The 20,250-nt window shown below is 68.0% G+C and overlaps 5 protein-coding genes across 5 annotated transcripts; 3 read left to right on the top strand and 2 right to left on the bottom strand.

The window, feature by feature from the left end:
- Positions 1-1,534: 1,534 nt before the first annotated feature.
- On the top strand, positions 1,535-3,137 carry EMIHUDRAFT_454900 (hypothetical protein; the record flags this gene model as incomplete). The annotated part of the gene is made up of 3 exons (XM_005789752.1): positions 1,535-1,650; positions 1,719-1,886; positions 1,960-3,137. Coding segments are annotated over 3 exons (864 nt in total), but the record flags the coding sequence as incomplete, so codon positions are not given.
- A 3,610-nt stretch (positions 3,138-6,747) lies between these two features.
- On the top strand, positions 6,748-9,598 carry EMIHUDRAFT_417689 (hypothetical protein; the record flags this gene model as incomplete). Its single annotated transcript, XM_005789751.1, has 4 exons — positions 6,748-6,965; positions 7,042-7,298; positions 7,368-8,136; positions 8,453-9,598. Coding segments are annotated over exons 1-4 (2,316 nt in total), but the record flags the coding sequence as incomplete, so codon positions are not given.
- Positions 9,599-11,952: 2,354 nt separating this feature from the next.
- EMIHUDRAFT_53249 (hypothetical protein) lies at positions 11,953-12,729 on the bottom strand (the record flags this gene model as incomplete). The annotated part of the gene is made up of 1 exon (XM_005789750.1): positions 11,953-12,729. A coding segment is annotated over one exon (777 nt), but the record flags the coding sequence as incomplete, so codon positions are not given.
- A 4,294-nt stretch (positions 12,730-17,023) lies between these two features.
- EMIHUDRAFT_109832 (hypothetical protein) lies at positions 17,024-18,121 on the top strand (the record flags this gene model as incomplete). The annotated part of the gene is made up of 1 exon (XM_005789749.1): positions 17,024-18,121. The coding sequence occupies one exon, from the start codon at positions 17,024-17,026 to the stop codon at positions 18,119-18,121; it is 1,098 nt and encodes a 365-aa protein (XP_005789806.1).
- A 490-nt stretch (positions 18,122-18,611) lies between these two features.
- EMIHUDRAFT_454898 (hypothetical protein) lies at positions 18,612-20,193 on the bottom strand (the record flags this gene model as incomplete). Its single annotated transcript, XM_005789748.1, has 5 exons — positions 18,612-18,626; positions 18,726-18,928; positions 19,166-19,319; positions 19,411-19,563; positions 19,717-20,193. The coding sequence occupies 5 exons, from the start codon at positions 20,191-20,193 to the stop codon at positions 18,612-18,614; spliced, it is 1,002 nt and encodes a 333-aa protein (XP_005789805.1).
- Positions 20,194-20,250: the final 57 nt, after the last annotated feature.

The raw sequence follows: 20,250 nt of genomic DNA, 5'->3' as shown, positions 1-20,250 counted from the left end.
GCGCTCGCGGCAGGTGCACGTCGAGTTCGAGCTCCCCGAGCCGGAGCCGCCGCGTGCGCTGCTCGAGGCCGCGCACTACTTTTGCGAAGAGGACGACACGCCGAAGGAGGTCTCTCGCCGCTTTGGCGTCCCGGTGGCCGCCGTCCTGGCGCTCAACGCCTCGCGGCTCGAGGGACTGGTGAGCACGTCGCGCCTGCGGCGGCGCACCATCCTCGCGCTGCCGCTCGTCCACGCCGTCGCGGAGAACGAGACGCCGCGCGCCGCCGCCGCCGCGCTCGGCCTCGAGTGTGACAGCCTGGTCGCGGCCAACGGCGTGCTCGACGCCGAGCTCGGGCCGCTCGGGCCGGCGACGCGGCTCCCGGCAGACACGCAGCTGCTGCTGCCGGCGGGCGCGCCCCCGCCGCAGTACAGCGCGCGGCAGATGCCGCTCCTCGCCTCGCGCGTCGAGCTGGCGGGCTGGTGCGCCGGCGAGGGCTGGAGGGTGGCCGAGGTGCGGAGGCTGCTCGGCGGGGCTCGGTTCGTGGCGGTGGCGGCCGAGGAGGCGAAGGAGGAGGAGCTGCGGCTGCGGGACGAGGGCAAGACCTGGCGGTGGCCCGACGGCGCGAGGCCGCGAGGCGGCGGCGAGAGGGCGAGGTCGGGCGGCGAGGGGAGGGCTGCGGCGGTCGGGGAGGTTGTGGACGTAGAGGTGGAGGAGGGGGGGGCGACGCGGTGGCGGGCGGCGGAGGTGCGCGAGCTGCTGGGCGAGGGCCGCTTCCGCGTCTGCGTCGACGGCGACGAGGACTTCGTCGAGGAGTACGGACCCGACGAGGAGGGGAGCGAGTGGCGCTGGCCGCCGCAAGGCCGCAGCCGCGCCACCGAGTGGGTCGCGGCGGGCTTCACGAGGCCGCGGCCGCCGCGCGCGCCCACCAACTTCCTGGCGGCCGCGGCGGGCGGCGGCACCGTCCAGGTGCTGCAGGACGGCGGCTGGTGGCAGGCGGCCATCGCAGACGGCCGACTCCTCCTCGGCCATCAGCAGTGAGCCGTGGAAGGAGCCGCTCCTCCTCATGGGATAGGCGGCGATCGCAGACGACAAGCTGCTCCTCGGCCCACCGCCGGCCACCGGCTCTGGGCCCGGGGGGGAGGGCGGCGGAGCAGCTCTCGCCGAGGGGGAAGCCGCGGAGGAAGGGTGCAGGGTGGGGAGCAGGGAGGGGAGCAGGGAGGTGACACTCTTCTTGCTCGCCCGCAACGCCGACACGGCCTTGCGCGTGCACGAGAGGCGCGCAGCCGCGCCGTCGGCCCGCGTTGCACACGCTGCCCTCGCCCTTGAGCCAGCCCTCCACCCCCCTCCCCCCCCTCCACCCCCCTCCCCCCCCTCCCCCGCCTCCCCGCAGGCGCGTGCGTCCCGACTGGGAGATGCAGAGGGAGGGGTCGTGGCGGGTGGTCCCTCCCCCGCCGCTGCGCGCCCTGCGCCCACTCGCCGAGGCCGGCAGGGGAGCAGGCAGGGGAGCAGGCAGGGGAACAGCGCCCAGCCCCTCCGGAGGGGCCGAGCTGCTCGCCGCCTCCGCCGCGCCGCCCCTCGGCCCGCCCCTCGAGGTCCACCCGTGGGCGAGCGTGGGCAGGACGGCCGAGGCGAGCCTCGCCCAGCCGGCGGCGCGGGGAGCGTGGTGGGAGGTCGAGCCGCAGCAGCACGGCCCCGCGCACACGCGGCTGCTGCACACGCGGCTCGCCGCCGACCTTAGGTCGAGCTGCTCGAGCTCCAGCCGCACGCGGCGCTCGTCGAGTTCCTCGCCTTCGCAGAGCGCGACGGCGCCGCGCAGCGGCTGCAGGAGTGGGTCGCGTGGCACCGCCTCCGGCCCGCGCCTCCTCGTGCGCCGTCCGACTTTTTGCACGCCACACGCGCGGGCGAGGGGCGAGCTGCCGCGGCGGGCGGGTCGGCTGCGGCGTGCGTGACGGGCCGGTATGCCTTGGCCTGTAGGCGAGGGGGTGCAGCTGTGGTGGGAGGACGCATGGTGGGAGGCGACGCTGCTCGAGGAGCTTGCCCTGCAGGGCGACAGGGAGGGGCAGGGCGAGCGGGCCGAGCCGCCGGCGCGGGCAAGGGTGCGGTTGCGCGGCGCGGCTGCGCTGGTGGGTGCGCCGCAGAGCGTGGTGTGCGGCCAGCTGCGGCCCGCGTGGGAGTGGAGGCTGGTCGAGGGGGCGCAGGGCTACGGCGAGTGGGTGGCGCCGTGCATCGCACCCGTGGGCGTGGTGGCGGCCGGCGAGCCCGACGGCGGCATCCCGCCGCCCTGAGCTCTTTCGAGCTGGAGCTCTTGCGGCCGCACGGGGCCCCGGACTCGCTCCCCATGCCCATCCGCCATCGCGTCGCGTACCGGAAAGGAAATCGCTTTATCGGCGAGAGCTCTTGTTATTTTCGAGAGGACGACGCGACCCCACGCCGCACAAGTCCCAACGTCCCACCGCACACACACAAGACACAAGTGTCGACTGTCGTGTCATCCCGGTCCGGTGTCGTGTCGTCGTCGCTCTCTTGTCTCTACACACTCTAGAGCGAGTCTCTTACTAGAAGATTCTGCGCCACATCACACGTCTTCTTACGCGTGTGTCACGCGACGACGGGGCTCTCCGCCATGACGGCTAGCTCTCGCTCCATCTCTTCGATCAAGTCATCCTTGCTCAGCCGCAGGTCTACCGCCTTTTGCCAGACATCCTCCTCTCTTGCCGTAGTGGCGAGCTCTCGCTTAGTCGCCGTGATGAAATCCTGGCGTGTCGGCTCGTTTGGCGCTGGCCAGGCGTTCTCCCTCAAAGGTCGGGCCTTACGCTTTGCTGGCGAAGGCGAACACAGCGAGGAATAGAAGGCGAGAGCCTCGTCAGCTTCCAGCTCCAGCGGCGGTGTGCCCAAAGAATGCATGACCGATTCTGGCCATGCGAACTGTGTCGCCTGTGGCGCGGCGAGAAACCACCTCGCCAGTTCTGGTGTCATGAGGCAGCGTGATTGCAGGTTGGCCACAATGTGGGACAGCGCCTTGGCGTCGAACGCCTTGCTGTTCACAAAATGTTGTTCGGCTCGACATAAGACCTGTTCGGCTCGACATAAGGCCTGGTCGATCTCGTGCACTCTCGCTGGATTGGCTGCCATGCAAAACGCACGACGCGTCAGGATCCTAGAAGCCGTCGCCGACAGTCAAACACGAGCAGCGACGACCAAGGCCAAGTCGCGAAAGAAGAAAACTAAGCCGCGATGCGGTCCCCGCTCCCGTTCCCCTGTGTCCCTGATCGTCCTTACAAGATCCTGCTCGCGCAGGTGGGGACCCCTGTCCTTCTCCCACCCCTCGTTTGGCGTGCCCGTTTTATTTATTTATTTATTGCCATGTTAAGTCTAGCTTCCCGGACGCCTGTCTTCACGTCAGGAGTCTCTGCGCCGGGGCTCGCTTCGCGCGGAGCTCGGCCATCCAGCCGCACCACCTGCTGAGGTGGCCGGGCTTCATCTGCACCTCCTCGGCAACCTGCTTCAGCTCCGCGTCGGACAGCGAGTACAGCAGGCTCACGTCGTCGTTCCCCGTCGCCTCGAACGCGCCAGCGTACTGCTCGATCCCGAAGCGCCTCAGCAGGGCCAGCACCGCCGCCATGCCCCTCCCCGCGGTAGGCGGCGGCAGCGGCGGCGCCGCCACAGCCGGCGGCGGCGCCGCCACAACCGCCGCCGGTGCAGGGGGCGGCGCCGTCGCGTTGCGCCTCGCCTGCTGCGCCGCCCTGGCCTGCCTCTGCCTCAGCCTCGCCTCGCCAAGCGCGAGGTCGCCGTCCCCGCGCGCGAGGCGAAGGGTGCGCCACCGCGCCTGGCAGCCGAGAATATAGTAATAATAATAGTAATAATAGTAATAGTAATAATAGTAATGAAGGGTGCGCCACCGCGCCTGGCAGCCGATAATCATAGTAGTAATAATAATCGTAATAATAAAATAGTAATAATAATAATGAAGTGGTGCGCCACCGCGCCTGGCAGCCGAGCTTGGTGCGGCCGAGCGACTCGGCGAGCGAGCTCCACGCCACCGCCCTCGCCTTGGTCGTCGCGTGCCGCACCACCTCCGCGTCCTCCTCCTCGCCCCACGGGCGGGGACGCTTCCGCGAGCCGCCATCGCCCTCCTCCCCCTCCTCGCCGCCCTCCTCCCCATCGTCCTCGCCCGCCACCCTCCCTCCCCCCTCCCCCTCCCCCTCCCCCTCGCCGCGGCCCCCTTCCTCCTCCTCCTCCTCCTCCTCCTCCTCCTCCTCCTCGCCCTCCCCCTCCGCCCTCTGCTCGAACGCCTCCAGCGCCGCCTCCACCTCGAACTCCTCGAGCTCCTCCACGTCGCCGTCGTCGTGCAACACCCGGAAGAGAGCCGCCCCCTCGTCCACGCTCAGCCGCGCCGCCGCCGCCGCGCCACTCGCCGCCACCCTGTCCGAGGAGCGCCTCGCCGCTTCGCCCGCAGGGAGCAGGCCGGGCGGCAGCCACCTGACCACGGTGCCGAGGAAGGCGCGCCCGTGGAAGCGGCGCAGCACGCGCCTCGTCAGGTGGGCGTGCCCCTCCTCGCTCCACCGCGGCCTCCGCCGCGGCCCCTCGTACTCTTCCCCCAGCCGGCGCCACTCGCTCCCCTCGCCCGCCGCGGTCAGGTGCAGCCGCGGCTTGCCCTCGATCAGCACCTCGACGCAGAAGCGGCCGTCGAAGGGCTGCACCGCCACCACCTCCGCCATTTGCCAGCCCGCCTCTGCGCCCTCCGGCGACGCCACCTGGATGTACTCCTGCTCCTGCGGGTCGACGTAGCTCGAGCCGCGGTTCCGGTGCTCCAGCCGCAGCTCGAGAGCGCGGTGCAGCGCGCCGAGCGCGCGGATCGCCTTGTTGCTGTGCTTGCCCTGTCCTTGGCGCCCTCCTCCGCGTGCCCCCGACGGCTCACTCGCGCGGTCGCTCAGCTCCGGAGGGTGTATGTACAGGTCGAGGTGCCTGCTGCCATTGTGGTCAACTTTTGCCCGGGCCGAGAGAATGACGCGCCAGCCCGAAAAGCCCTCCACTCGCACGTCTGTGGGCGTGCGCGCCTTCCAGACGCGACCCACGGTGTCCCACACCGCGGCAGACTCGGGGTCTGCGCGGAGCTCGTCGCTGAGCGTCTTTGGATTCGACAGCACCGCCATCTTCCGCGCCGAGGCCGAATATATGTCGCGTCGGCCGTTCCGCAGGCTGCGAGTGGAGTCTGGCTCGGAACCAAAGGTGAAGCACCCCTCTTTAGAGGCGCTGTCGGCGGCGGGGGAGCCCCCGGCAGCGTCGCGCGGCTGGCGTTCCGGCGTGTCGGTCATTTGTGGTCCTACAAACGTTTGCGGCCACCAGGGACCCGCAGCGCGAGCTGGGCACGGTGGCGTGGATACGGGGGGCGGACACGCGCCAGTTTTGGGCCACTGACTGCTGGGGCGTCGTCCTGCCTGGGAAGAGAATTCGATCCGCGAAGAGACCTCAAGGAGTTGGCCTCCCTGGGACCCGCGGATTCTTTCGATTTCTTTTAGAGTAGCCGCGCCTCGCCGTGCTACGTTCCTCGCGCTCATAGCTGGTGCTCCCTCCCCCGTGCGTGGCTGCGTGCCAATTCATGGGCCGCTGCAACGGCGGCGGCGGCCGCCGTCACGGCGGCGGCGGCTGGCAGGAGGGCCAAAACAAGGGCGTCAAGAGCGGCAAGACGGGCCACGGCCGCTCCGGCGGTCACGATGCGCAGATGAAGGCCAAGCGAGAGCCTCAGCGGTTTGACAAGCTCGGCCGCCCGCTCAACCACGGGCCGTGGAGGAACGGATATCGGATCGAGGGCGGGAACGCCGGCCCAGATGTCGAGCGGGTCGGCGTGGGCGACGCCGTCGCTGCGCGGCTGCGAGAGGCGATGTCTGCGGGCGGCGGCAGCGAGCAGGCCGAGAGTGGCACGTCCCGCTCGGCGATCGTGGGCGCCGTGCCCTCCGGAGATCCGATCCACGCGCTGCTGCGCGAGACGGCCGCGGCCGCCGCCGCCAGCGGCAAGGACAAGGCTTGGGGAGATTTCAGCGCGGAGGAGCGGAGGGCGGCCGAGGCGCTCGGGTACACGGACAGCGCGTCTTGGGACTCTGGGGAGGTGCGAGCGACGTGGGCCAACCTCTCTCCTGCCCAGCGCGACGCCGCCGCCCTCCTCGGCTACACGCGCCGCGAGTGGGATGCCGACGCGGCGGAGGCTGGCCTGGCGGCGCCGCCGCAGCAGCCGCCGGAGCCTCGCAAGCCTCCGCCGCAGGGCCTGGAGCGAGAGGCGCAGCCTCGCGGCAAGGGCCCTCCTGGCAAGGCGGCGAACCGCGTGCCGTCGCAGCGCGAGCGCGAGGAGAGTGAAGCGCTGCTGCGGCAGCAGTCGCAGCTTGAGAGCGGAGGCGGCGAGGCGGCCAAGATGCGCGAGTCTCGCCGGTCGCTGCCGATGTGGCAGTGGCGCTCTCGCGTGCTCGAGGCGGTTTCCTCCCACCAGACGGTCCTCGTCTGCGGCGAGACGGGCTGCGGCAAGTCGACGCAGGTGCCCCAGTTCCTGCTCGAGGAGGCCGTGGCGGCGGGGAGCGGCGCCGCCTGCTCGCTGCTCGTGCTGCAGCCTCGCCGCGTCGCCGCCGTCTCGCTCGCGGCGCGCGTCGCTGCGGAGCGGTGCGAGGCCGTCGGCGAGGTGGTTGGCTACAGGATACGGCAAGAGGCAAAGGCGGGACCACGCACGCGGATCAGCTTCGTCACGACGGGCGTGCTGCTCCGGCGGCTGATCGACGAGCCGCTGCTGCGCGGCGTCTCGCACGTGATTGTCGACGAGGCGCACGAGCGGTCCGAGGACGGCGACTTCGCGCTGATGGTGCTGCGGAACCTGCTGCCGCGGAGGCCCGACCTCAAGCTGCTGCTCATGTCCGCCTCGCTCGACGGCGGCGCCGCGGAGCTCTTCGCAGACTACTTTGGCGGCGCGCCGGTCTTGAGCGTGCCGGGCCGCACCTTTCCTGTGATAGCCCTCTTCCTCGAGCACGCCGTACTCTGACCTGGACATGTCCTGGACATGTCCTGGACATGTCCCGTAGGTGACTGCCCTGTTCCTCGAGCACGCCCTCGAGCTCACCGGGCACGAGGTGGAGCCGACCGCGGAGTGGGCGAAGAGGGGCGGCAAGGGCGGCGGCAAGGGCGGCGGCAAGGGCGGCAAGGGAGGCGGCAAGGGAGGCGGCAAGGGAGGCGGCAGGGGCGACGCCGACTCTGACACGGACGCGGACGCCGGCGACGCCGGCGTGGCGGAGGAGGAGTTGGAGGACGAGCACCTCTCGCCGCCGGCGCTCCGCGCCAGGTGCCCGACCCTCTCCCGCGAGGCGGCAAGAGGTTGCTACACCGACGGCAAGCCCCTCCGATCGAATAGGTACCCGACTCTCTCCCGCGAGGCGCTCGCGGCGCTTGGCGCGCTCGAGCCGAGTGCTATCGACTACGACCTCATCGTCGACCTCGTCGCGATGCTCGCCACGCGCGCCGACGCGATCTCGGAGTGCGCCGCCGCGCGCGGGCGCCACCCGGGCCGCGCCGACGCGCTCGTCCCGCTGCCTGCGCCGGCCCGCGCGGAGGTGCCGGAGGAGGAGGAGAGGCGAGTCGACACAGACGGCGTCTCATACACGCGCGCCGACTTTGAGGAGTTTTACGGCGCAGAATACTTGCGCGAGTGGGAGCGAGCGGCGCCTCGTGGCCAGAAGAGGCGAGGCGCGAAGGCGGGAGGGGGCGCGCTAGCGGGCGGCGGCGGCGGCGGCGGCGGAGACAGCGACGTCGTCGGGGGCGCGCTGCTAATCTTTTTGCCGGGGATGCGCGAAATTGAGACGCTGGCGGACGCATTGCGCGCTTCTGGCTTGCCGCTGCTGTTGGTGCCGCTCCACTCCAGTCTCTCGGCGGATGCGCAGCTCAAGTGCTTCGCGCGGCCGCCCGAGGGGCTGACCAAGGTGGTCCTCGCCACAAACATCGCGGAGACGTCCATCACCGTCGACGACGTGACCGCAGTCATCGACACGGGGCGCTTCAAGGAGAACCGGTATGACCCGCGCCGCAAGCTGACGCGGCTCGAGGAGGACTACGCGCCTCGCGGCTCGCTGACGCAGCGCCGCGGCCGCGCGGGGCGGGTCCGCGCTGGCGTCGCTATCCACCTCGTTTCCTCGCACCGCTACGCCGCTCTTCCGCCGCAGCAGGCGCGCTCCCACTGGACCGGTCGGTACTCGCACTCGAGCTCGTCCTTCCCAGCTCGTCCTTCCCCCCTCACCACCCCCACCCGTCTTCCCCTCACCACCCCCACCCGTCTTCGCTCCGGCCCCGGGCCTAGCTGCCGCCGCACGCCAGAGCTCTCCTCCGCGTGCCTAGCCAGATCCCCAAACCTGACCCCACCCCTCACCCCACCCCTCACCCCACCCCTCACCCCACCCCTCACCCCACCCCTCACCACACCTCTCACCACACCCCCGTCTCCAGACGCCCGAGCTCCTTCGCGTGCCGCTCGAGCGGGCGGCGCTGCGCGCCAAGCGCCTCTTCCCCGAGGCGCTCATCGCCGACACGCTCGCCGCGCTGCCCCAGCCGCCGGCGCTCGGCGCGGTCCGCTCCGCCACCGCGACGCTCGTCTCCCTCGGCGCTCTCGATCCCGCCGTCGACCGCGCTGCCGGCCAGGCGGCGACGTCGGAGGCGCTCACGCCGCTCGGCTGCCACCTCGCCGCGCTGCCGCTCGATGTGCGCATCGGGAAGCTCTGCTTGCTCGGTGCGATGCTCGGCGCCGCCGACCCCGCCACCACGATCGCGGCCGCGCTCACCTGCAAGTCGCCCTTCGCCGCGCCGTTCGGGTCGCCCGGCGTGCGCGCGGAGGTCGACCTCGCCAAGCTGCAGCTCGCGGTGGGCGGGTCGGACCACCTGACTCTCCTCAACGCGTACGAGTCGTGGCGGGCCATCCGGTCGACCAAGGAGCGCGCCGCCTTCTGCCAGCAGCACTTCCTCTCCTCCCGCACCCTCGACGCGATCGGCGCCACCAAGGACGAGCTGCACGCCGCGCTGCGCGAGATCGGGATGGCGCGTGGCGGCGGCGGGCGGCAGGCCGCGGCGGCGCACGAGGACGCGGAGCTGCTCAAGGCGCTGCTCGTCGGGGCGATGTGGCCGCGCTGCGCGAAGGTCGAGCTGCCCTCAGGCGGCAAGCCTGCGCGGCGCGGCGCCGACGCGGACGCTCCTCCTCCGCCGGTCAAGCTCAAGATCAAGGACGACACAGGCGTCGGCTCCGCCTCGCTCCACCCGTCGTGCGTGCTCGCGCGGCAGGCCGCCGCCCTCAAGGCGAGCTATTGCGTCTACGGCGAGGCGCACAAGTCGGGCTCCGGCGCCGTGATGCTGCGCGAGGCGACGCCGGTGCCGCCGCTCTCGCTGCTGCTCTTCGGCGGCCGGCTGCGGCACGACGCAAAGGCGGGCATGGTTGGCATCGACGACGGGTGGGTCCGCTTCCGCCTCGCGCCAGAGGCGGCGGAGCTCATCCTCGCCGTGCGGCGGATGCTGGACGATCTCCTTTCACGGAAGTGGGAGGCGCCGCGCTCCGACACGGCCGCGCAGGAGAGAATGCTCCTCGAGGGGGTGCGCGAGCTGCTCGCGATGGGGAGGTAGCCCCTCCGCGTGTGCGGGCGCCCGGGCGTCAGCCGTAACTGTGTACTACACACTCGTGAACAAGAGTCGAGACAGCCGTTTTTCGCGCATTTGTGCAGAGATAGAGAAAAGAATTTTATCCGACAAAGCGCTCCCGCGTCTCGCACGACGACAACAATGGACGACAATATAAATAACGCCACGGCTTGGCCGCCGAGCTATAGGAATTCGGTTTTCACTCGTCTGGGCACGCGGGCACATTGTTGAGAGCGCTAAATGCAAAAATAAATATGGATATAAGTATAAAAATTCGACAACGACAATCAGGCCGGGGGGCGGGGGGCGGGTGGCGGGTGGCGGGTGGCCAGTGCGCTCCAGTGACCAGTCTAGCGTCTAGCGAAGCACTGAACATTCTTTCTTTTCCGGGCCGATCGAGGATCTCGAATTGCTTCCAGCTGACGACTCTGATCTCTGTTCACAGACCTTGTCATTGAGAAGGAAATACCTCCTATGGGCGCTGCGCGCTGGTCTATGTTAGTCTATCTATGAGCCCTGGCTGGATGGAGGCCCCCAAACGAAAGGAGACTTCTTCGCAGGCATTGTTATTGACAAGAAGATACGTCCTATGGCGCTTTGCGCTGGTCTATGAGAGGTTGAGGTGCGAGCCCTGGAGGCCCTGGGGATTGGGGGGGAGACTAGCCTGGTACCCGCCCACCCGCCGAGCAGCGAGGAGCGGCTGCGGTTATACGAAGCAGAGGAGCCCGCTTTTAAGGCGCGACCCGCCCGGTCCCGGTGCCCTTTTTGTGTCAATTCGCTTGAGTAGCGTGACAACGGGGCGCACAGAAGCCACGTGGATCTTGCAACGCGGGACGTCCAATGCTGCGCGTGGTGAAGGACGCCAACAAAATCAAAGTGTTTGTCGAGACAGAGACGCCCAGTGGGAAGCGCAACCACCTCCGAGGTGATGCAACCAGCCAAAGCCTTACCTTCGTTCAGAGGTTGCAGCAGGTTTGGCAACGAAGGCAGGTGTCAACAGCGCAGCTTCTTATCGGCGTGGTCGTTGGTGGGGCGGTGGCGGCGGGTGGAACACTCGTGGCCGTGATGATCGTACTAAGCGGTCTTTCATAGTGTCGACAGCTCTCTCTGGTCGTGCCGTGGCAGGCGCTTGCCCCTGAAAGCTGAATGCGTCATTTCCGCTCTGTATCGCGTGCGAACCCCGAGAGCGGAGAGAGAGCTCAGAGGAGTGAGGACATACATGTCACACTGATCACTGTCACTGTAGTTTGGATGACATTAATTATCTGCATGTGTACACTCATTCATTCGGCGGTAACACACACACGACGACACATGGATTGCGATGTTGGACCCCCGGCCCGCGACACACACACAATGGACATGCACACAAGATCTCACATGCATGCAACCGAGACGTCTGAAGACTGAAGATCAAGCTAGACGAGACCAAACGCGGGATACTCGGGCCCCGCAAACTCCGCGCGGCAGCGGCGCGCGGCGGCCCACAATATACACGGCATGTCACATTCCACGAGGCGTGCGCTTCACGGCCGCCCAGGTCACCAAGAAGCCCTCCCAACTTGCAGCGGCGCGGCCCGGACAGGCTGCTCCGCGTGCAGGAGCCCCGCGGCCACGCCTCGCGGCACGTGTCCCGTCCGCGGGGAGAGGACGGGCGCCGCACGCAGCGAGGTGCAGGCGCCGCCGCCGCCGGAGGCGCCCGCTGCGCCCGCCGCCCCGCAGACGAGCTGTGCGCGCCGTCCCCCGCCCCGCCTCTCTGAGCGGTCCGTCAGCGCGCCCGAGGCGTGCACGATGGCCCCCCTCTCCTCCCTCGCCCTCCTCGCAACCTCCTCCGGCCGCGCCACCGGCCTCGCCTGCCGCGCGCCCTCGGCGCCGCCTCCCCGCGCAGACAGAGGAGCTGGCTTCGCCGCCGGTCCTCCGAGCAACAAGTGCCCCGCCCCTCGGCCACCCCCTCCGCCACCCCCCCCGCCCCCGAGCGCCAAGGGGGGCAGCGGCGGCAGCGGCTGGACGGCGGCCTGGGCGCGGGCCGCCGCCCGGAGGAGGTGTGGCGGGACGGGCCGGCGGCGGTGGTGGGGCGGCCGGTGCGGCGGCGGGCGGGGGAGGAGTGCCTGGTGCGGGACCATGGAGCCGCGGGAGACCTCTTGCTGGCGGAGGAGCCAGTAGACTGCGGTGGCGGCAGACCTCTCCCCTCGCCGGAGGGCGGTGAGGACCTCGTGGCGGGGGAGGCCGTGCTCCGCCTCGATGCGGCGGAGGAGGGAGCGGCAGTTCGGGTCGAGCGGCGCGCCGCACAAGCCGAGGGTTGGGGGCACCGACGGAGAGGAGGCGCGCAGCCACTTGTGCGAGAGGACGCCTCGCACGGTGATCCTCTCGTCGGGAGGCATGTGCAGCAGGCCGCAGAGCAGGTCCTTTGCTGCCGCGGAGAGGCCTGGCGCGGGCGCAAAGTCGAAGTCGACTCCGATGATGCGGTCGTAGAGCGCGTCCATGTCTGGCTCGTCGAAGGGGAGGCAGCCGCAGAGCATCGCGTAGAGGCAGACGCCGAGCGACCAGAGGTCGACTCGCTGGCCGAGGTAGCCGCCGCCGAGGAGCATCTCTGGCGCGGCGTAGTGCGGAGAGCCGCAAGCGACGTCGAGCACCTCCTCGGGGGAGGAGAGGATGGTGCCGAGCCCAAAGTCGATCACCTTGATGTCGCCGCGGGCGTCGAGGAGGACGTTCTCCGGCTTGAGGTCGCGGTGGATGACGAGGTTGCGGTGGCACGACTCCACCGCAGCAACCATCTGCCCGAAGAGCCGCGCCGCCTCCGCCTCGCCGAGCCGCCCCTTCTTGACGATGTGCGCGAAGAGCTCGCCGCCGCCGACGTGCTCCGTGACGAGGTAGATGGCGTCGACCTCCTCGACCACCTCGAGCAGCTGGAGCAGGTTCGCGTGGTGCACGCGGTGCAAGATGGAGATCTCGTTCGCCAGCCGCTCGCGCGAGTCCTCATCGCAGATCTTGCACCGCTCAAGAGCCTTGACGGCGACCGGCTCGCGCGTGCAGCGCTCCACCCCGAGCAGCACCTCGCCAAAGGTGCCCTGCCCAATCACCTCGAGGAGCGTGTAGCTGCCGACCTGGCGGAGACCTCTGCATGCGCTGGGACTGGCTCCGGTGCTGCTGCTGCTGCTGCCACCGCCGCCGCCGCCGCCGCGAGCCGTGTCACCGCCGCGGCCGCCGTCGTGGCGCTGGTCGGCGCCCGAGCGCGGGGCGTGAGACGCGCTGCTGCCGCCGCCGCCGCTGCTGCTCTCGCCGGCGCGTCGGCGGCGTGGCGAGTGAGGCTCCATGCTGGGAGCCGACATACACACAGTGCCGATGTATTTATTTTTTGCTTTCGGGCATCATGCCGGGTAGGTAGGGTAGGTCTGGGCCCTCCCGTCGGGTTTTTCCCTCTCTTCAAGCTGGAATTTTCAAAAAAAAATCCCGCGGAAATCACGATGTCAACCCTCCCCAAATGGGTGATCTGATGCTTGTAGGTAGGGCTGCTTGAGAGTGGCCTGCCTGCCATGTCACAAGAAGGACTGTGGTTGCAGGAGAGTACCACCAACCATCACTCTAGTTGGTATAGTACCCCACCTTCACCTATCGAGTGATTTCTTTTTTTAGTTTCCCATAAGTAAGGTAGGTAGGTAGGTAGGTAGGTAGGTAGGGGCAGGGGAGAGGCCGGCCGGGTTTTTGCAGAATTTCAGCATGATGCCCGCCCAAGCAAAAAATAAATACACCTGACATGTCGGTTTTTTGTGTGTTGGGTTCAGGCTGTATCTAGATACGGGAGTGTGCTCGTCGAGGTTGGAGAGGGGAATGGGGGATGGGCGGTCGGCGAAGGGGTAATAAGTAGATACATACAAGATAGATGTCAGGGCGTACGGGGTAGCCGTCACTTTCCTGCCTCGCAAGGGCGGACCTGTCCCGGAAAGTGAGAAACGCAGCGTGGCGCACCTACTTAAAGGCTTCTCCTTGCTTGTCGGGCTGCTCCATCTCCTCGTCTCTTTCCCACCTAGGCGGGGCGGTGGGCGTGCGCGCGGGCGCGGGGTGCGGGGTGCGCATGTGTGTGTGTGTGACTACAAGGGACCCAAACGCGAAACTTGCTCCTCATGCGCGGCGCTCTCGCTGCGCTCCTTCCCTGCTCATGGGACCTGATGCCGCGCCACCTCTGTGGCCGCTCCATCCATCCTCTCTGACGGCGCCAGCCCTCCGCGCTCCGGCTGGGCCATCTCTTTTGGTTCCCACCCCGCACCCACACCCTCTCCTCTTGGTGGCGGTTAAAATTTCCTAGCTCGAAAGAATTTTCCAACAAAACTCCCTCGCACGACACTGGGCACGGGACTGGCGCGCACTGGCACTCACAGGTACCTAGGTACCAGCTCGAAAGAATACGGCGGCGCCACGTCGCTCGCGTCGTCGTCGCGTCGTCGTTCGGCGTCGGCACGCGTGCTCCTGTGCGTGCCCCGCCTGATGTATTTACCGACCCTCACACCGTGCTGCGTGCCCCCGCCCGTTGTGTTTTACACGCACACACACCTCCGAGTCCACACTCGGGGCACACTTGCTTGCGATGGCTGCACTCTTCTCCCACGGTCCGCGCCTACAGGTGTCCAGCTACTATCTGCTACTAGTTGGGTAGTAGTCTAAGTTCTGAGCCTCGAGGCCTTGCGGGTCTAAGTGTGACTAGTCACGCTGGGGTGCTTACGCGGTCTAAGATCAGCGAGAGCCTCTTACATCGGCTAAGTCGGCCGTGGCACGGCCTGGGGCCAAGAGGCTCCCACCGTGATCAACGCCCGTGATCAACATCGGCACAGCCCCCAAATTTTCTTCGCCTGCGGCGGGCGATCGATCCTCCTCATGCTCAGCAATCGCCGCCTCAGCATCCTCCTCTTCCGGTTCTCGTTGCTGCCTGCCTGCCTCCTGAGCGCAATGTTCGGCGACTTCTAGCCAAACAGTTCTCACAAATAGCCTCAACGCTAAACAGACGCGTGTCAGAGAAGCCTCTGTGTATGCTGGTCCTCTTTGAACGATCCGCGCGTGAGGTAGCATAGGGCCTTGTTGGCAGCAGCCAGCTTGTTGCGCTGCTTCGTTGCGATGAGCTGATTGGGATCGCAGAAGTGCATGCCAAGCACCGCCACGATCTTGAAGCAGAACACATCGCAACCGCATCGTCCGCGCTGCCATCGGCATGCCGCGCCCGCCGCTTCGCCGCAGCCGCCTTAAGGCACGCATAGCGGCAGCACATGGTACGGTGCGCGTACTTGAGCAGGCGTTGCGCGCCGCAAGTAGCGCACTGGCCCTGGCGATATGGCGTCGTGCGTCGTGCGCGGCATACGTTGTCGGGACGGTCCAGGTATTTTTCGGGTAAACCTCGAGCTTTTCAGGTATACCCGGTTTTAGCCCCCCGCTACCCGGTTGCACTCGTGCGACGTAGCGGGGGGCCACAACTACGTTTACGAAAACATAAGTAGTCCCGCGAGGTGTGAATTGGCCGCCCCAGTAGCCCCCATTTCCACTGGGGACGCTTTTCGTGGCAAACCCAAAGTTGCGCTGCGCGCGAAGCCGCTTTTGAAAGCGCGAAACGAATCTCGTCCTACCTCCCACCGGCCCCACCGGCTTTTCGTCGCCCATGCTCGGTCTCGACTTGAGTGCCGCTCGACTGGCCGATGAAGAGCGACCCGTAGCTACGACGCGCACTTGTCGTCCTCCCTCCTCGCCACATGACGGCCGCCCCCCGACACCAACAGTCGCGCTCCGCACGCCTTCGAGGTCAGCTGCGGCCGAGCGACGATCGGCTCGTCTCCGATCGCTGGGCGCGTTTACTCTCCGCCGTCACCCGCCTGCCGATCTCCTGTCCGCCTCGCCGCGCGCGGGCCGCTCGCCTGCTCGCCACCGCCGCCGCGCGTCCCCGCGCCGCCACGCTTCCCTGCACCTGACGGCGCTCGAGCTGCGCAGACGGCGCGCTCTGGCAGAGCAGCGGCCGCCCAGGCGGTCGCTGCTCCGCCCCGTCCGAATCCGTCCGCCCGCGCGTGCTGCTGCCGCCGCCGCCGCCGCTCCACCCGGTGCCCGTGTGTGTGTCGTGAGAGTTGCTTTGTGTATGTGTATGTCGTATGTGTGTGGACTTTTATATGTCACACTTGAGCCTCTATCTATGATTAGTAGACCGGTGCTCGGGTTTGGATGGTAGCGGGGGGCCCCGCCGGAGGCTGGTTACTGATACCCGGAGTTGGCCTTGTGTCGTCTAAGTTCATGGCCCCCGACCATACAGCGTCTAAGTCTGAGCCCGGCTCCGTGCGGGGGCTAAGTTGAGCGCTCGCTCGCGCTGCAGAGGCTATGTAAGGTAAGTAAGTGTAGAGCGACCCTCTAGCCCTACTACCCAACCATTGGCGTGGAGGAGATCGTACCTCTGGGAGGTCCCTTCCTCTCCCTCGCCGCGCTGGTCATCGCACCCGCAGTCTGGTCGGCACCGATGCTTCTCGTGACGGCAGAGCTGAGCGTGGCGCTGCCGCGTGCGGGCAGGTGCGCGACGGCGAGCCTGGGAGGGTGTTGTCGGTGTGAGGAGACGCACTGGTCTCACCGCGGTCGTGTGCGGTTTATATAGTTTAGGTACGTCGTGTGGGTCGAAGAGGCGCTCTGGAGCGATGCCGTCGCTGCTCAACGATTAATTAAAGAAATAACGCATGGGCCCTCAGCGGAAGCTGGGAAGAGGCGCGGCGTGGCGAGGAGCGGTTGTGCATCCGCTCCGGGGGCCCGCTCTGCGCCGGGGAGGCGTTGTTGCGCTTGTTGGAGGCTAGGACGCAAGCGTCCGTCGCCCTTTTCAAACTCGGGGCCCTCTCCGCTACGCTCCGACCCGAATTTTGGAGGGCCTAAAGTTTATGGATATGGTGTTGCTGCGCAAAAGGGGTCGGACACAGGGCGCAGCTCATGCTAAGAGCTCGAAGGGGAGATAGAGAGAACAACCACCCTGTCCCCTTATTGCGTACACCAACACCACACAAAAGCTCCCTCTCCTGTCTCCTCACTCAGGGGGGTCACAACTACCGAGTTCCTAGAGTCTAGCTGCCACGTCAACCAGGACGGAGGCTGGCGTGTTCAAACAATCACAGCGAGCAAGTAGCAAGCGCACGGGGGAAGGATGTTTCTGTATGTATTAGGTTAGGTGAGCATGTATCGAATGTATGTATGTAGGAAGGTGAAGAACAGCCAGGCTCGGACTGGACACCAACGCGGTATGGGTGGACGCTGTATCGAATGCAAAAAAAGAATTCTTAAAAGGTCTCTCAAAAAAGAAAGAAACCAAAAGGCGGGAAGCACCAAAAGCGCGAAAACCAAAAGCGCGAAAACCACATCATCTGTGTTGATTTGCCACACAAACCTAGACATATGGTGAAGCGCGGCTTCACCAGCACCACCGAGCGCGACGAGAACGTCGGGAAGCCCGTTTGGGTAAAGTGGATCGAGCCACGCGGCAAGCAGAAGCACTACCACAAGGGCGAGGTTGAGTCTTTCGACGCCGCGACCCGGATGCACACCATCTTCTACGAGGATGGAGAGAGGGTTCCCACGCGACTCGCGGAGCAGGAGGCCGCCGGGCTGCTCTCGTGGCACGCGCCCGGGTCAGCGGCGAAGACGCAGCCAGCGCCCGGCTCAGCGGCGAAGGAGCAGCCGGCGCGCAAAGCGGTGGCCGAGCCCGCGACGGGCCGCAAGCGGCGCCGCCAGTCGGACGCGTCTCCTCCCGCGCCCGAGCCCGCACCGAAAGTCGAGCCCGCCGCGGCGCCGGACGGCGAGTCCAAGTCGGCGTACGAGCTCGAGCGCGAGCGCAACATCGCCCAGAACCAGGCGGCGCTTGCGGCGCTCGGGCTCGACGGCCCCTCCCTCACGCGGCGGCCTCCGCCTAGTCCCGAGGAGCTGGCCGCTCGGGCAGAGCGGGCGGCGCAGCTGGCGGCCGAGCGGGCGGCGCGGCTGCAGGAGGCGTTCGAGAACCGTCGCGCCTCCTCGCGGATCGCCACCCGCCCGCCGCCCGCCGCCGCCCGCTCTGCCGACCGCTCGCTCGACCGCGCAGAGGCGGAGGCGGACCGGCTGAGGCGGCAGTCGCGGCGCAGGCCGGCGGCGGCAAAGGGGCGTGGAGGCAAGGCGGCGCCGGCGCTGACGGCGGCGCAGCTGGCCTCGCTCAGCGCGGCGGACGAGTGGCTGTGCGAGATGGAGGAGTGGCTCTCTCCAAAGGTGTCGGACGCCAACCTGCGCAACGTGATGAAGGTGGTCGGGAACCTCGCGAGCGGCGCCGGGGTCGTCCACCCGCTCACCGGCGCGCGCTTCCGGGAGGGCGAGCCCGTCTCCCCGTCGACCGACTTCGTCGCCCTCCGCGCCGAGGCAAACTCGTTCCTGCGGCCGGAGGACGACGCCGGGCACGGCTGGCGACTCGACCACCCGATCGGCAAGTGCATCCTCTTCCAGCACCACCTCCACGCCTCGCGGCGCTGAGGCGGGCCGGCGGGGCGGCCGCGGCTCCTAGTCTCTACTCGAGGGTGCTCGTTTGCATGCCCGGCACCGCCGGTGGCCCACCGCCGCGCGCACAGCGGTGCGCACAGCAGTCCGTGTGTCCGTATCCGCACTTCTCACATGAAGTCGTTATGGGGGAATTAGTGTGTGTACTGCGACACACCGATCACCGCCCGTCACCGCGCGTGTGTGTACTTTACTGGCCTGGGGGAATTACTGCGCCGAGCGGCGTGAAAATTGTGTGTGCGGACACGCTTAAACACATACTCTATACGGCAGGGCTACGTACACACCATCACCGCAAGTGAGCATAAATGGGACCTCCTGGCACTCCGTCCTGGGCCGCCCCTCTCTAGAGTGTCTTATGTCTGACTCGACAGACGACACACGCGCGCTCTCTCTGGTCTCTCACTCTGGCCTGATCGCGCCGCCCTCTCGTTGTCGCGACGCCGTGCAAGTGGCCGGTAACTCGTCAGCTCGGCGTCGCCTTTGGCGCAAAGGAGACCATCCCGTACACGCCTCCGGTCAGCCACTTTTCCGGCTCCGCCGCGGCCGCCGCCGCCTCCACCGCCGGCACTACGCCGACCAGCACGCCGCTCTTGCAGGTGCGGAGCGCGGCGAGCGAGGTTGGCCAGTACTCGCGCATCAGGTCGGCAAAGTCGGTGTCGTGCGGCCAGTGCAGGTCGCCGAGCAGCCGCCGAAAGTTGGCGTCGCCCTTGGTGAGGACGAGCGCCGCCTCGGCGAGCCTCGCGTGGAGCTCGTCCGGCATCTCCCAGAAGGGGAGCGGGCCTGCGGGCGAGGGGAGGGGCGGAGAGGTGGGGAGGCGCGCGCGGCCATCCTCTCTGCCTCGAAGAGAAGAGGCGGGCCGGTGTACGACTCGAGGCAATCTCTCGGCCATCTCTCGGCCATCTCTCGGCCATCTCTCGGCCATCTCTCGGCCATCTCTCGGCCATCTCTCGGCCATCTCTCGGCCATCTCTCGGCCATCTCTCGGCCATCTCTCGGCCATCTCTCGGCTATCTCGGGCCCGTGTAAAACTCGGGGCTTTCGACAAGCAGCCGGCCGTCGGCGAGCGCGTCGCGCAGCCGGCCGGCGAGCGGACCGCCGCCCTGCTCCTCGAGCCAGGCCAGGGTCGGAGCCAGGTCCGCCTCGACCACGTCGCTCACGAAGACGGGCCTCGCCTACGCGCAGACGCCCTCCCGCGGCTGCTGCAGCACCGCACCGCTGCAGCAAGCCTCGCCCGCCTCCTCTCGCCTTTGCGTGCAGCGTCACGCGCCTCGGGGGCGAGGCGCAGCGCAGCAGCCCGTCCACGAGCAGCAGGTCGGACACCAGCTCGAGCCCGCAGTTGTCCAGCACCACCACAACCTCCTCGCCGCCAGCCGCCTCGAGCGCCGCGCACAGCTCGCCCGTGTCGTCGGCGAGCATCTTGCCGCCCGCGTCGGCCAGCTTGGACGCGTCGCCCGCGCCGCCGCCGCCCGCAGACGCGTCGGTGGGCGCGATGAGCGCCGCGCCCGCGGAGAGGGAGAGGTCGGCGAGGTTGCCCCACAGCGCGGTGCTCACGAGTGACGGCAGCGACACCTCGCCCTCGGTGAGTCCGGCGGAGAGCATGTCAGCAAAGGCGGCGGCGGCGCCGTCGAGCGACTCCGCCTTTTGCGCCGCGAACGGGTCGGCGCCTCCGGTGGGTCCGTCCGTCAGCTCGAGCATCCGCTTGTACAGGTAGTTCTCCACAACAAACCACGGTGCCGACAGCCAAGTGTCGCCAGCGGCGAGGAGAGGCGCCAGCGCGTCCTCCCACTCTGCTGAAGGCGCGGCCAGCGGCTTGAGCGGTTCGCCCGCGGCGATCTCGCCGGCGAGCGAGCGCAGGTCCGCCTGGAGCGCCTCGCTGTAGCTGTTCTTGTCGATGACGGACTCGACGATGAGCGGCAGCCGCCGCTGCACCGAGTCATACGTGAACGATGCCTCCCCGTCGCCGTCCGCGGCGAGCGGGCGCGGAAGTGGACGAGAGGGCGTCTTGCAGACGAGCGAGACTGCGGCCGGCATCACGCAGAAGAGCATTGTGAGAGCGAGTGGTGGTTGCCAAGTGCGAAAACGAAAAGAAAGTCGGCTCGCACC

The sequence above is a fragment of the Emiliania huxleyi genome, assembly GCF_000372725.1.
Source record: "Emiliania huxleyi CCMP1516 chromosome Unknown EMIHUscaffold_125, whole genome shotgun sequence".
In the NCBI taxonomy this organism is placed as follows: Eukaryota; Haptophyta; order Isochrysidales; family Noelaerhabdaceae; genus Emiliania; species Emiliania huxleyi.
This window is presented reverse-complemented; position numbering and strand designations above follow the sequence as displayed.